Source organism: Harpia harpyja, chromosome 8, assembly GCF_026419915.1.
Source record: "Harpia harpyja isolate bHarHar1 chromosome 8, bHarHar1 primary haplotype, whole genome shotgun sequence".
Taxonomy (NCBI): domain Eukaryota; kingdom Metazoa; phylum Chordata; class Aves; order Accipitriformes; family Accipitridae; genus Harpia; species Harpia harpyja.
In genome coordinates this window covers 46,363,961-46,378,342 of record NC_068947.1, presented here as the reverse complement: position 1 = coordinate 46,378,342, position 14,382 = coordinate 46,363,961, and the positions used below count along the sequence as shown (strand labels likewise).

Genomic DNA, 14,382 nt, shown 5'->3' with positions numbered 1-14,382 from the left:
ACAGCCTTTTGTGAAGAAATTTGTATTATCACCTGCCAAAACCCCACTTATTTTGGCCACATATCTCCGAACCTAGACTCTGATGAGGTATCTTGGGTCTTTCCCTGCCATTATTCTTATTTTAAAGATAGAAGGAGCCTGACATACCCAGGCCCCCCCAGCTGCTAACACCTACCTGAGGAAATCGAACGCGTTGCTTCTGGGGGTGCAACCATGGCTCCCGACTGTCTGCGCCTCTCGGTATAGAGGCTCTTGCCCCGTTGGCTTCCTCCAGTTTACAGGCTTGCACCAAAGAGGCAAAGAAGGACCACTTGAACATAGTTATCCCTGGCTGAAAGAATGGGATTTTGGTTTACTTTTGCCAGAAGGAAACGTAGTGTTTCAATATAAGCCTCTAATACCCTTAAAATAAAAGGAGTGATGAAAGATTAGCTTGACGTAACTAATGTTCTTGATAGCTCCTGTTTCCTGACATGGCAATAATTGATTCTCAGATGGTCAGTGAGCGGGGGTTATGCCAATATAGGAGACCATCTTTTGTGTGTATGGGAGAACAGCATATCAGCTCTGAAGCATGTGTAGCGGGCAAGGGATATGTTCTTTTGCAATGTGTGGGCGCACCTACTAGCAAGTAGAAGTCAGAAACGCCTGCTGGCCTTGCAACAGCAATAGCCTGGTGTAACTCTGCTTACCTTCGAACACACCTCAGAAGTGTCCCCAGTGCTATAAGGCAGGAATATGAGGGATAAGACAGCTGGCTACATAAACTAAGAAACACACACCCCCCCCACACCCCTCACAAGAAAGGATGGAGCCCAGCACTGAGCCAGACTCTGCTTTTCCTTCTGGTAGGAAGCAGAACTCCTCTGAGCACAACTAAGGGATAATGAGGCATCCTCCCTCTTTGATGTCCCCCTCTCCTGCAGGTCCAGGAAAATAAAGTGGGTCACTCTACTTCCAGACTGGCACACCTCAGGTCTTCAAAGGCCAGTGTATCTTTTCACAGAGATGGATTTTTTTTTTTTTTTCCCCAACCAGTCCAGCAGAAGTCTCTACATGTTTTCCAGATCATGTGCAAATGTGTGGGAGCTGAAGGTCAGGCAATGTGAAAGGACAAAAAAGCCATTTGGTGATGGGTAATGTGTTTCCACTGCACTGCAGACCAAACCCTCTGTTTCTGCAAAGGCTGCGATCAGAGCAGGATCTTGTCCTTACTTCAGCATATATGTTACCCTGTCTCTCCCCCTAAACCCTAGCCTGATAGAAATTCTCTCACATCATTGTTAGCTCAGGTAAAAGAGGTCAAATTTTATTCCAGCACATTCAGATTCAAAGGGTTAGAAGAAAGGTCCTAAAAAGACTACTCTGCCCCCCCATATCTGAAATGGCATGTGGGATGAGTCTGTCCACATAAGAAGTCTGGCCAGAGGATGAAGTGTGGGTTGTACGGCGCTGCTCCCCAGCATTTGGCTGCTTCTTGGTCACACAGGCACACCATTTTTTCACACCGGTCTGTCAGGTTATCTGCAAAAGAAAATGTGAACGGAGGATGAGAGGTTCTGTATCAGTTGAAGGCAAGAAAGTTTTAAGAGGAACAATTCCCTAATAAAGCAATACTTAGGGAACAGAGGCTGTGGGAGCAGGAAGAGAGAAAGACCAACATGTCGTATTGTGTGTGGACCCTCCCCTCCCCTGTCCTGTCTCTGTCAACAGGTCTGACCTTAACTGTGACCAAGAGCATCAGAAAGTAGCAGCTAAATGTAAATTGGCAATGCTTATAAAAATCTGCCCAGGACAAAGCGTTCCCTGCTTCTAGAACTCTGTGAACAATGGGAGTTTAGTTCAGCGGCCGAAGCTGAAAAAGAAAATTATTTTAGCTTAGCCTGAGCTAAAAATATTCCATTTTCCCTCAGTCAGTCAACTTCCCTTTTAACTCCTCCCTGTGCACATCAGAACAATTTCAAAAGAAAAAAATGCTGCTTTGAAAGGAAGAGTCTCCCAGAGGAACATTCAGAAACCCGAGGGTATAGAAGCACCCACCGGGCACCCTTCACTCATGCTCCATGAGTTGCTCTTACATCTCTCTGATCACTGCAGAGGAACCAAGGAACTCCACAGCAGGGTCAGGTACCTGATTTTTGTGAGTCAGCAGCTAACGAAGCTGATCAAAATTATATGTGTGGAGCTATTTATAATGCCATTATATGACTACATGACTAGGTAAGGACCATAAGGACCATCAGAGCAACTAGCTCAGGTGGCTATATTGCAAAGGCTGATTTTGGGTTAATGAACCCCATCCCACCTATAGGTGGCTTAAATGCAGCTGTTGGGCTAATATTATTTCAAAGCACAGTGCCTTGTTTATTTGAGGCTGCTACTGTAGATTATCTAACACCAGCCAAACCCCGCACTAGGCAAAGTGTACAGGAATCTTTCCAGATTTCACTGGACTCTGCTGGATCAACCCTGTATCTGATAAATAAGAAGACCCCATATTTCTTAAGCTCTTCTGAAAAGAATCACATATTTACTGATAAAAAGTGTTTCAAGGGTCCCATGGATGAGGACTCAGCACTAAGTCCGTTTTTTTCTTAGCTACCAGTCCTGCTCGATTTTCTCCTTGCCCTCTGCTCCTTGAGTTCTTCCTGTGCCGTGCCAACCACCGTCAGTCTAATGTGAGTACAAGAGTCTGGCTTGGCAGTCGTTTCTGTTAGAGCAGAATGATTTTTTTGACCAGCCCCCACAACTTACATCCTTTTCTATATTCCGGATATTTATTGAATGGAATTCGCCTACATGTGATGGCATCTCTGGACTGAAAAATATGGTTTTGCCAATTTTTTTCATTCCACGAACAAAACTGCCTAACAGTAGCAAAAGGAGGAAAAGTCCCAGGTAAAATGAGTTTCTGTTTAATTTACCTGAAAATATCTGTGTTTATGATACAGTGCCAGGCAACAGGCATTTATTTGCTCTTGCATAGAAAGGACAGTGCAAGCAGTTCTGCTTCTAATGTTTCTGGACATCACTACCCCAGGCCCAGCAAGCATGCCTGGAAATTTAATTCTTCATCCCTTTTGTTTGAATGGGATCAGACAATATACCTTCACACCTCAGTAAAACCTGCTGTGCTGTAGCCTGGGGTGGGAAATTTGCCTTCAGAACACATTTCTATTGTTCCTCCCCATGAGGGATGTCAGGGGAAGTGAAGCCTGCTGAGGGCTTGTGGAGAACAGTTGATGGATGCTTCTCAGGCATTGCCTGGACATCAGTTAAGGAATGAATGGCATTTGTTTAACTCATGCTTGTTAGCCAGGTTGGAGCAACAGCTGCCCGGTGCAGTCTTATGGGACATACTTTGCACGTGTCTTGTGGACTCGATGATACGCCTCACATCTGCAACTAGGATTGTTCCTTCACAGCAAAAAGAAACAGGTTTTGGGGTTTTTTTTCAGATAACAATACTTAGCAGATAATATCAGTCAGCTATGGAAATATGGGTAAGCGGGAGGGAGAGCAGTTACACATTAAAGCAATACATTCCTTAGCCGGCACTTTGTATTTAATAGGTTGTTCTGGCACTTGGAAAAGAGCAACTGCAGATGTGCTGTGACCCATCCCATATCTGCTGGCAGATTTTCAGCTGCTGGAGAGGCTGAGGATTGCACCAGTAGAATATGGTCTTCTGATAAGGTGGAAACAGTCTTTTAATGTTCAGGCAAGTAGCTTTGATGGTACAGGGACAAGTTTTACTCTCACATGTTTCTTTTAAACTTTAGAAGTGTTCTACAATGGATTTTACCATCAGGGACTTTTTGGAGACTTAGAAATAGAAGTGACAAATTCTAAGACTCAAGTCATCTGGTGTCTGTCAAAACAAACTGGTGTGAGCCACTGACGGGCTGTGATTGTGCAATTCAAGACCTTCTTGACTGGGTACCAGCTGTAGAGCTGAGCACAGCCCACACTCACTGTATGCCTGCGGCATTCGAGAGCATTTGACTCCGCAAGTTTCAAAATCCCTGCTGGAGCCCTAGGGCTTTAGGCTGGAGTCCCACATGAGGCAAAGATGCAGGCTGGCACCCTATTTAACCTGTCTTACAGACATGTGTAATAGCATGGCTCTTCTGTAGCAGTACATAATGGTAAGTAAAACAGTGAACAGTCCCACTGGACAGAGGGCCAAAACCGCCGTGGGAAGACCACCCCTGCAGAAGTGGTCACAGGCAGACCATTGCACAGTTTGGGAAGGCATCGGGAAGGAGCAGGTGTGCTTAATGCAGGTGGACAGAGAGCCTCTGGAGATGCAGCTGCATCCGTGCCAAACTGAGACGGCTTGTTGGCTCCATGGCCCCCACTCCCACTCTTTAGCCTGGGGAGGACTCCGGTTACCTGGGACAGCTGGTGCTGGGGCTCCAGCCTTTCTCCCAGCTCCAGCTGGGGACTCTTGGCAAGCCCAGTGATCCAGGCAGGGGACGGGAAGAGAGCTCAGAGGAGAACAGACGCTGCCCAAAGCGTCTTTAAAACCATCTCAGCATACACAGACCTACCTCTGAGGCCCACAAAGCCCTTAGGTCAGCCCATGTGCCTGCAGAGGAGGGAGCGAAACAAACCCAACGTGAGCGAGCATTTCCTTACCGCACCGCACGGCGTTCTGCTCACATGCCCACCGGTACTGCTGCACCTTGGGGCTGCAGCCTTCCTTCTCTGCCTTGTCGTAGCAGCAGTCGTGCCTGTGGCAGCACCTGGGAGAGAATAAAAGGTAGAGTTTGGGCTCAGGCATCCTGCATGTTTTGCTCAGGGGTGTTTGCACGTACTCCAGGAGTGCTCCACTCACACACCACTTAGGACAGCAATGTTTGCCCCAGCCTGTCAGTAAATCGTCTGTCGATGAACCAAGCGTCCTGGCATCTCTGAAAATTCACATGGCTCAGGAGCTCATTAAAGCTATATTTTGTCCCATAACCACCATGCTTCTTCCTCTGAGCTTTCGCTCTCAGAAAGGCAGGTGTGGTCAACACGTGATAATCCCACTCACTGAAACGGAGCTGAAGTGTTACTACGAGGTGCGTGACTGTGGGTCACCAGCTTAGGCTTAGACCCATCTCAGAATTTGGAGTCAGGATGTTTTTCGCCTTCCTCAGCATCACCGAGCAGCTCCATCTCTTCAGTTCACCTGGAGCTGCCACGTGCTCTTTGGCCCATCCAGTTTCTGAGAGCTGGCTAAAACTCATCAGCCTCAATGGCGGGATTCATATCAGTTAACTTCAGGTCCCTAAATGTAAACATCTCCATCTAAGGCATTGATCTATGCTGCCTTTATGCATGTCTGGGGCACAGTTCGTGTTATTGTGCTGAGGAGATCTAACATAGGTGAAAAACATTGCATTTGAAAGTGCAATTGCTTCTCATTGACCATAGAGGGGGCTGAGGGTGACTAGCTCAGCTGATGGTATCTGTCCTACACGCTAGTCAGTGAGATGATTCCCACTATAAATTACTCCAGAATTTATAGAAAAATTGACCCCACTTGAATTTTATTCTGGTGGTTCAGTGACTCAAAATACACTGAGAAAAAATTCAGCACTTAGAGAGGTTCTCTGCCAGATAATGAAGGTTGTTTGAGCAAGGATGCGAGGTCAGAGGCTGGAGCCAGAGAGGAGTGAGCTCCTGCATTTCCAGAAGCTGTCCCTGCAAGATCACTGGGACTCTACAGAGAAACCACTCTACTAATTGGGAAGCATCAAGGCAGGCTGATCTTAGGTGTAAAGGAAGAGCAGACAGCTTTTAGAGAAGCTCTGGAGTCCTAGATGTGAATATCTTCAAGACATGGATGACCTGGCCAAAAGGGAGCATGTCTGTGCTGGCTGCCCAAATCCAGTTGAAGACCTTCAAGGCCTGAGGTCAGTGTACCTGAAAAGCCAATAAAAGTCTGCAAAACACGCTAGGATCCAACATTATATCCCTCTGGAAAAGTGGAAAAAACCTGCAAGAAGGATAAAGGTCCCTTGTGCAGGAAGTGGGGCTTCTCCAGAGACCCGGTGGGAGCTGCCGGTACCTTACCCGGGAGCTCAGGAGCATCACAAACTTCATCACCCTCTGCTGCAGGAGGATTTTGCCCTTTTAGAAATTGGTTTACGGATATGAGGGCTGGTGGGCTGTGTGAGGTGATAAAGCCCAGGAAAAAACCCAACAATTTTTGAAGTGCAAAGAAGATCCACCACTGATGCAAATTCTAATAAAATGACTGGAACTAGCTCAGGTGAATCATGTGAAAGAGACAACAGAATCAGACCAGTCAGATCAAATTCAAGTAACCCCTGTGATTACACACAGGCTGAATTTAGTCCAGTGTGCTTTCCCTGCTGACTGAGCTCCCAATTTAGTAGTTAAAGTAGCAATTTCATCCCACGGATGAGTCTGCAAAATAAATTACTCTCTTTTTCAGCTTGCGAAGATGGAACCTGTGTAATGATTATGACCAGACTGCTCACTGCATTGTGAAACCTAGAAATGTAAGTTAGCAGTAGCAGACTAGTATGTCCCTCCATGCCAGCTCCTCAAAGGACTTCAGAATGGGACTAAGCCCTATGGGATATACGTATCTAGAAGTTTTCCCATGAGGAGTTACAGAAATTGCTGTAATCGAGAAGACCTTATTCAGCTCATGAAACCGGTTCTGTTGGACATGACGGCACTAACAGGCTGAGGGTCAGATCTTTACTGATCCAGTAATACCTCACTCCTGGGCTTGTCCTGAAGACTTGAGAAGTGAAAGGCCAAAGGAGAGAAGAATTCACAGCCTTGTGGAAAGTGTGTAAGTCTCAGCTTTCTCCAATGTATGAGTCCCTATGGAATGTGCCATATGATATGACTGGGATGGACTATGCACTGAGCTACAACCGGGGCACGTGTCATCTGGAGGAGTTGCTGTAGCTGAGGGCATCCTGGCTAACGTACCTTAAGCTGCGGCACAGCCTCATCTGTCCTCAGGGAGGTAGATGGCAGAGCAGTCCCATCATGGGTGTCTCATATATGGGGGACAGAGCACAAGAGGCCACGGTGGGGAGCCACGAATCAGGCTGAGCTGAGGCAGAGTGCCAGCTGTAGAAATCACAGCGTTTATGAGGTCTGAAGAGTGAATCAGCAGCCAAATCGGTAAAGTTGTTGTCAGTGATGGAGGAGCGTGGGGAGGAGGAACAACGCAAAGGCAGACAGGCAAATGGAGGAGTTAGAAGCCTGTGGGCCAAAGGTATGAAATTGCTCTTCATGGAGAGCCAGAGGGAACGAGCAGAAAAAGAGGTAGGAGAAGAAGTGAGAACAGATCTTGGAGGGGGCAAAAGAGGGTCTGTGAATCAGGCATAGACAAGCAAATGAGCACTAGAGAGGTGTGCTAGCTAGCTGTGAGAACTCGCTGCTCCTTAGCTGCCTTGGTGAAATCAGGGGGATTGCATAAATTCCGCAGGATTTGGGGCATAAGTCTGCTTCCCTTTACACCGGTTCCTCCTGATGATACCCATAACTGCAGCGGGGTGACATGTAGCTTACACCAACAAAAAGCAAGAAGAATTTGCCTCACATGTTACAAACATCTCTTTCAGATGCTCTGAAAGAACTGCCAGGGAATGAAGAGTGAGGAAACCTATTGTCCTTTGCCACCTTCGATGGTCCGGTCGTGTCTGAAAATGCCCTTTCCTGCACCTGGGTCAGAGCGTGGCGTTAAGCTTTTAATAACCTGCTAACACTTGGTTAGACCAACGCAAACAGAGTCAGCCAACACTATGGCAGAGCACTGGTCAACAGGTATGGAAAACAAATACAACTGCATCATCCAGTTAGTAAGCAACCTATTCATCACCTCTGGGCTACCAAATGGCTGTAATGGCTACAGACAGCTCCGGCTGGCCCTCAGGGATCAGCTGGCCAGACCCCTGCCGCTGAGCAAATGCCATTAAGGTAAGAATTTGTCACGTTGTATTTGTCAGGTTAACAGCACAACCACCACTGTGTGTCCTTTTGTCTTGCTTTAACGCAGCAACTGAGGGGAAATCTTACTCTTCCCTACGGGTTTGCCAGAACTTAGATGAGCCATATATGCCACCCTGCCTTTCATGGCATTTGGGGTTTTCAGGGAGATGCTGAGCACCTTCAGGTCCTCCTTTACAAAATGGGTTCTGCAGCAAGCCAGGGGAACAGAAAGGGGAAGGAGAAACAAATCTATTGACTTTCTTCGGAAGAGATGCTATTATGTCTTGAAGTGATGGGCCTGTGAGAGTGGAACAAAAGGGAAAAGGTAATTACTGACAACTCCACATCAAAGTCGGTGTGTGAAATAAACCTTATAAAAGGATTACCCACTCAAAGGCTTTTTTTCTTTTCCCATAAAAGAGAGGTGCTTAGAAGCAGGCTAGCCCTGTCTAGACAGATTGACTGAATTACTCACAAGAAAATTACTCCTTTTGTAGGGGTCTCAGTAACAAACCTAGAAGTGTCAAGGGGGTGAGTCATTTCAAACAGTGTATGTCACTCAAAGCCAGTAGTTTTGCCACTCTGCTTCTTTCTTTTTTAGAATGGCAAATATGGAAAATAATGTGGTCACTTTCACAGGCATGGGGTACTCAACCAAACTGATTTTTGCACTCCTTCTCAGCAACAGATATCAGAAGATTCCTTTAGGAAACATAAAATGGAAAATTTTAGGGCTAAATCTAAATACATTTCTGGTTTGTTTTTTTTTTTTTTTTTTTGCAGCCAAGCATTGCAGCTAAGGGATAATAATGAATGCACTTAAAGGATCAAGCTTCCTTTTTACAAACTATCTGGTATTTTGAGCCATTTCCAGTTGCAGAGTCTCATTTTCTGCCATTAAGATAAAATCCATATCTCATGGAAATCAAACGGCAGCAGAAACACCAGCTGACAAACACATGGCCATATTTTACCCTATCTGTTTTTCAGGAGTGCTGACCACTCGCATTTTCCAGTCACCTAAACTTGGGGGTCACCCAAAGTCTATGGAACACAGCTTTTAGGTGACTCCACTCAGCCCTTTGGTAAAAGGAGTACTCCAAATTAGTGAAGTCATGTTTTACTTTAAAGACCTGATTATGAGAGTTGGTAAAGGGCTAACAAAAATAATAAAAACCTTTACAGACACTGCTGTAAGTGATGATAAGCAGGTCAAGAGATATTACTGAAAATTAAAAGAAATCTTTACACCTGAAAGCTATGACACTTTGTAGGCAGTTACTCATTATTTGTAAGTCCTGTATTGACTATTTCATAGATTAAATGTTTCATAGGTATAAACCAGGGATGTGAAGAGACAGCTTTGGGAATGAAACGTCTCACTGCATTAACGAAGACATCACTAGTTTTAGGGGACGCTTGCTCTTTTATGCTCACAGAGGAGTTGGCCTTTAACCTTGGCACCTTTCTTTTCTTCCTTTTTTGCCTTTTTCTGTCCTGCCAATTCAGCAGGAGTTTGGTTTTGTAGCAATGCGAAATATCTCCAATGGCTGGATATTCTGGAAAGCTCAGTTTCCTTCCCAGTGATCTGCACGCTGCCTTCACTCCCCCTAAAAGCAGTGCTTGCTTATCGGTAGCACCTGGCCTGTTGACTGTAGATAAACAGGTAGACTTGTGTGCTCTGTCTTTGAGGTTTAAAACCAGACAAGTCTGCAAATAAAAGGCTCAGAGCACACAAGAGTCTGCCATGCTCAAGATTTACATGTACGCTAATTGCAAATTACAAGAAAGAAACCTTTGATTGCAACACCTCCTAAACTAATTGATTTTAGCCTCGGGACTAACAAGCACAGCATCTTCACCACTAACAAAGAAGAGGGGAAATAACACCATACGCTCCCCTGTTGTTGTTCTTCCTTGATTCACTGTGAACTAACGGGCAATCGAGGCAACAGGTTTGATTACTCCTTGCAATGATCTGGATTTCTTCCAGAGGATAAACAGTGATATTCCCATTGCTGTCATTTTCAGGACCTGGGTGGAATAACTCTCCAAATACCTTGGTTACTCCCCTTTTTTCAGGCAGGGCTTGCTCACTATGAATAAACATGCAGCTACTTCATGAAATCATATCCTAGTTCCTGCTTTGCCCTCCACCCCATAGAGTACTAGGTCTCAAGAGCTCTGCTGTCATCTAGAAGGTGGTTAAACCCTCATTCAAACCCCAAGTGACACGTGAGTCCTCACTTACAATTCCCCAGTGCTGTTCATATATACTAAGTTCCCTTTCCACGAGGCAGTAACGAGTCCATGGAGTCACAGGAGTACGAACAGAGAAGAGTGGGGAGATCTGCACCACTTCTGGACACATAGTTGAGTTTCTTCTTACCAGTCTGTTTTATCTTTAGGCCAGCCTTGTCCTCCCAGTCCACAGTAGCATCCATAGCCAATATATGCCAAAGGAGACCGTCCCGTGCCACACGATATAGCTCCTGCCAATTCGATGATTCCTCGGGTGTGCAGTGAATGGGATTTTCCCAGAGCACCTTTCCAAACTGCAAAGACAGGACACGGCTACACACGAGGATTAAACACGCCTGACACCAATTTTCTTGAAGCCCTTACCTGAGGGCTGGGGTAACCAGGAGGAGGATGCAGAAATACCCAAGCAGGCTATTTCTGCAGAGGGAGCTCAATTCAAGCAAGACTTACTAGCTCTGGTGCACTAGCGTGTGATTGCAGCTATATTGCACCGGCGAGCAGTGTGCCCAGTTTTGCACATCACGGAGCCCAAGCTGTTAAGCTTTGCAGGGCCTGTGCCAGCACCATGCAGAACCAGCTGGGCTTCACTGCACCCCAGAGCTCCCAAACCTGGGAACACTTACTAGCTACGCTGTGGTCCCAAGTGGCACGTGAAGCAGCAGAGGACAAGCACATAATCAGACCTAACCTGGGCTCTACGGAAAAAAATGAGATTTCTATGTTGCCCAAGATGTCCTATATTATCCAAGTTTCCCCTACTATTCAGGAGATTTTAACCCATTCTCCAGATGAAAAATGCTGGCAATATTATTAATTTGTGTAGAGGGATAGCTACAAGTCCCTGAGCCTCTAAGGCATACTTTGTCAAGGATACAGTGCCTACATTAGCCAAGATGTATGTATATCAGCTTTCTTTTGAGTGTTTGGAAGTGCTGGCAACACTTACATCTGCTTCTGTTATTACATTCCATTTAGGTCGTAACATCAGGTTGGCTGCATTAATTTGGAAAAAAAAAAAAAGGAGCTCTGTGTCAGCTGAAGCGTGCGGATGGCCACCCAAACCGGTCTGGAGTTTTTTGAGTTACAAATCTTTCAAACAGTGTTGTGATTTCACATGTTAATTTGCAACTCCCTTAGAAACCACAGACTCTACCTTGCAGTAACTGTTACGGAAACTAAGAGTACCCTGCCCCTAATACTCAAACCACTGTGATGCTCAGCTGCAGGCATTGATGCTTATCTTGTTAACGATCACGACAGAAAGGAGTATTTCTTGCCTGGGTTTACTGTGAAGGACGAAGTGCACTTTGCTCTGCTCTATCGTGCCCGGCAAAGCTACTCACCAGCAGCATCAAACCCCTCAGACCAACTGCCTAACCCATCCACTCATCCCACCGGTGCACAGCCGCTCCGAAAAGAAAAGCCTGCCGAAAAGCGGGGGGACTTTGTGGCACGCTTGGATTGAGAGGGAGGTGACGCCTGGGAGCTGGGAACCCACCACCGACGTCGCTTTGCCACTTGCCCCCAGCTATTGCAGCGTGCTTGACCTCTTCAAAGTGCGGTGCAAACACGGACTAATTAATCCCCTAAACCACCCGAGGACTCAATACTATTATTAAAACAGTTGATTTCCTTTTAAAACCTAGCCTCTAATCCCCTTGCTTGGGCCTCTCCCTGCATCTCCTGGGCTGGCTCGCCCTCCTAGCCTGATCCAAACCCCGGCGAGGACAAGGAGGGTCTCTCCCCAGGAAGGACAAGGCAGACCTTTGCTCCCTCCCTGCAGCCCAAGCCCCCAGCAGGAACGAGCGCTGCCCTCCACCATTTTTGCCCCAGCGATCGGCGCCTCGGACTGTGCCGGCTCGGAGTTTCGCACAGCCTCTTTATGCTTCCCGGGGCATTCCTCGGGGATTAAATGCACATTCCTGAAAAAGTAACCGTGCTGCTCACCTAAACACTACTTGAGTGTTCGGGTTTTGTGCTAAAAACACATTAGATGGGTGTTATTTGAAACTAAAGAGACGACCTATTTCCCTTGTCTAAACAGCGGGGCTCCGGAGTTAGAAGGGGGCTCAGCTCTCAGGCACCCCAGGGGAAATCACAAGCAGTGAGCTGCTCTGGATTTGGGGTTAAAAATCATGCTTTTTCAACCTGTTGCTGTTTGCAGACCCTGAAAATGTTCCAGTGGAGACAAAAACTTCTTTGTAGGCATTCAGGCCTCCTGACGAGCAGCTTGCATTTTTTTTAGCTTTCACTGACCTCTTAAACCAGGACTGCTGGACTTGGTCTGTTGGCTGCTGGCTGAAAACAGCCGAGGCTGGTGTAAGGTAACTGCACCTCACCTAGAAGAAGAAAGGCCATTCTTCTTTTGGGGATATCTCTGAGGATCAAGGAACTGTAATTACAGTGCAGAGCTGCTCATCAAAGTGGAGAGAAAGCCCCAAAGGGAATTGAGTCCAAAAGACTCAATTAGTGCACTTAGGGCTGCATGCTCTGCAAGAGCTTGAAATAACGCGGGCATCCAGGCAGCCTCTGATGTTCCTGTTTCATTCTTTGAAAGCTAGCTGGGTTTTGAGCCCGACGGCGGGTCGCCGCAGCTGAGAGGTCAGCCCCAGCAAGTACGTTTCAATATTCAGGTGGACAGCTAATAACTTGACCAAGAACTGAAATTGCTTTTTCTATGCTGGGCAGCCACGCCAATGCAGCTGGGAAAGCCTTGAAAAAGTCTGAGTCTCCGCAGCAGCCTGCATTTAGCCACATCTCCCATTAGGAGCATGTCCAATCATTAGTTATACTACTAACGGGGCACCTTAGCAGAGGACATACCTGCAGGGAGGTGAGTGGAGCTGGATCTGACAACTTACACTTTCTATTTCCTGCTTAAACGGGCAGCCTTTGCTGTAGATTAAGGCAAGGTTTGGGGTTTTATTTTAAAACTGTACTGCAGGTATAACCTCAGACCTGCCGGTTTAGTGTCGTGTTGCCTCTGTGTGTAGGGGCTTTATGTTAGCAGACATTTATGGCTTTTTTTAACAGGCTTTTTAAAAATTATTTTACATTCAGATGAATTGAAAACTGCTTACAAAACCAGGGTATTTTTATGAAGAAACACAGACACCAACAACTTCATAGCAAAAACCTATTAAAAAAGAAAACGACTCGCGTTTATAGAGCCCCAGCTATGTAAACCACCGGGGAAGCGAAGCGGGCAGGCAGCTCGCACGCAGAGCCCCTCGCTATAAAGTCGAAAAGAGTCGAGCGGCGCTTTTTTTCTTCTCACTTGGCCAAACCACACTGAGGTGCCTGCTGTGAAGCACGCAAAGCTGACGGCGAGGGGAGAGCCTGTCCCGGGATGGGGGGAGAGGCATGGGGAGGGAGAGGGTCCGAGAGGTGGTACTCACCTGCCTGAAGCAGCATCAGCATCAGCAGCAGGCGGGAGCCCATGGGCAGATCGCTCCCGTGTTCCTGTACGCCGGGGTTCAGCCGCCGGGATGGCCGGCAGCACCTCGCCGCGCTGCCAAGCGTAGCCGAGGTGTGGGTGTGCTTAACAATCCTCCTGGGCCGCTGCTCCAGGGTTTATATATATATGGCTCTGCGCCCGTCTGAAGCGAAACACCCTCTTCTGCGATGCCTCTGAGCCCCAGCCCCGGTCCAGTCCGTCCCCGCAGCGGGCTCCTCGCTGCATGGGGAGAGGGCGAGGGCTGGCTCTGTTTGCCTAGCATCGCCTTTGGGAGGGAGGGGCTGCTGGAAGGGCATTAGGCTGGCGGTCCCCAGGACAGCCTGAGACACCCAGGCACTAAGCCGGGCTCCTTCTTTAAGCTGTTTGCTTACAGACCCTGGTTAACCTCTGAGTAGCTGTGGAAAAGGGAAGCCCGCAACTGGGCTTTGGGTGGCTTGGGCTCGCTGCTGTGGCGTCCCCCTGGCAAGGATTTTCTCTTTTTATAGATCACTCTTTCCAGGGTAATTTTTTTTTTTTTAAATTATTTTATTTTAAGAGTGATTATTTTTCATGTTTGAAAAAGAAGAGACAAAACTATAAAAGTCCAACAGAAAAATACTGTTAGGTGCAAGTATCTAATTATAAACTGACAAACACAGCTAATTCTGTGCCACTCCCAAGGGAAAAAAACCACCCTCTTGGCCTGTTGCTGC

The 14,382-nt window shown here is 46.9% G+C and overlaps 1 protein-coding gene across 1 annotated transcript; it reads right to left on the bottom strand.

Annotated features, from left to right (window-relative positions):
- Positions 1–1,288: 1,288 nt before the first annotated feature.
- On the bottom strand, positions 1,289–14,177 carry LOC128144912 (phospholipase A2-like). The gene is made up of 4 exons (XM_052794329.1): positions 13,632–14,177; positions 10,361–10,526; positions 4,642–4,748; positions 1,289–1,524 (listed from the first exon to the last, which is right to left on the bottom strand). The coding sequence occupies exons 1-4, from the start codon at positions 13,672–13,674 to the stop codon at positions 1,361–1,363; spliced, it is 480 nt and encodes a 159-aa protein (XP_052650289.1). The 5' UTR covers positions 13,675–14,177; the 3' UTR covers positions 1,289–1,360.
- Between the last annotated feature and the right edge of the window lie 205 nt (positions 14,178–14,382).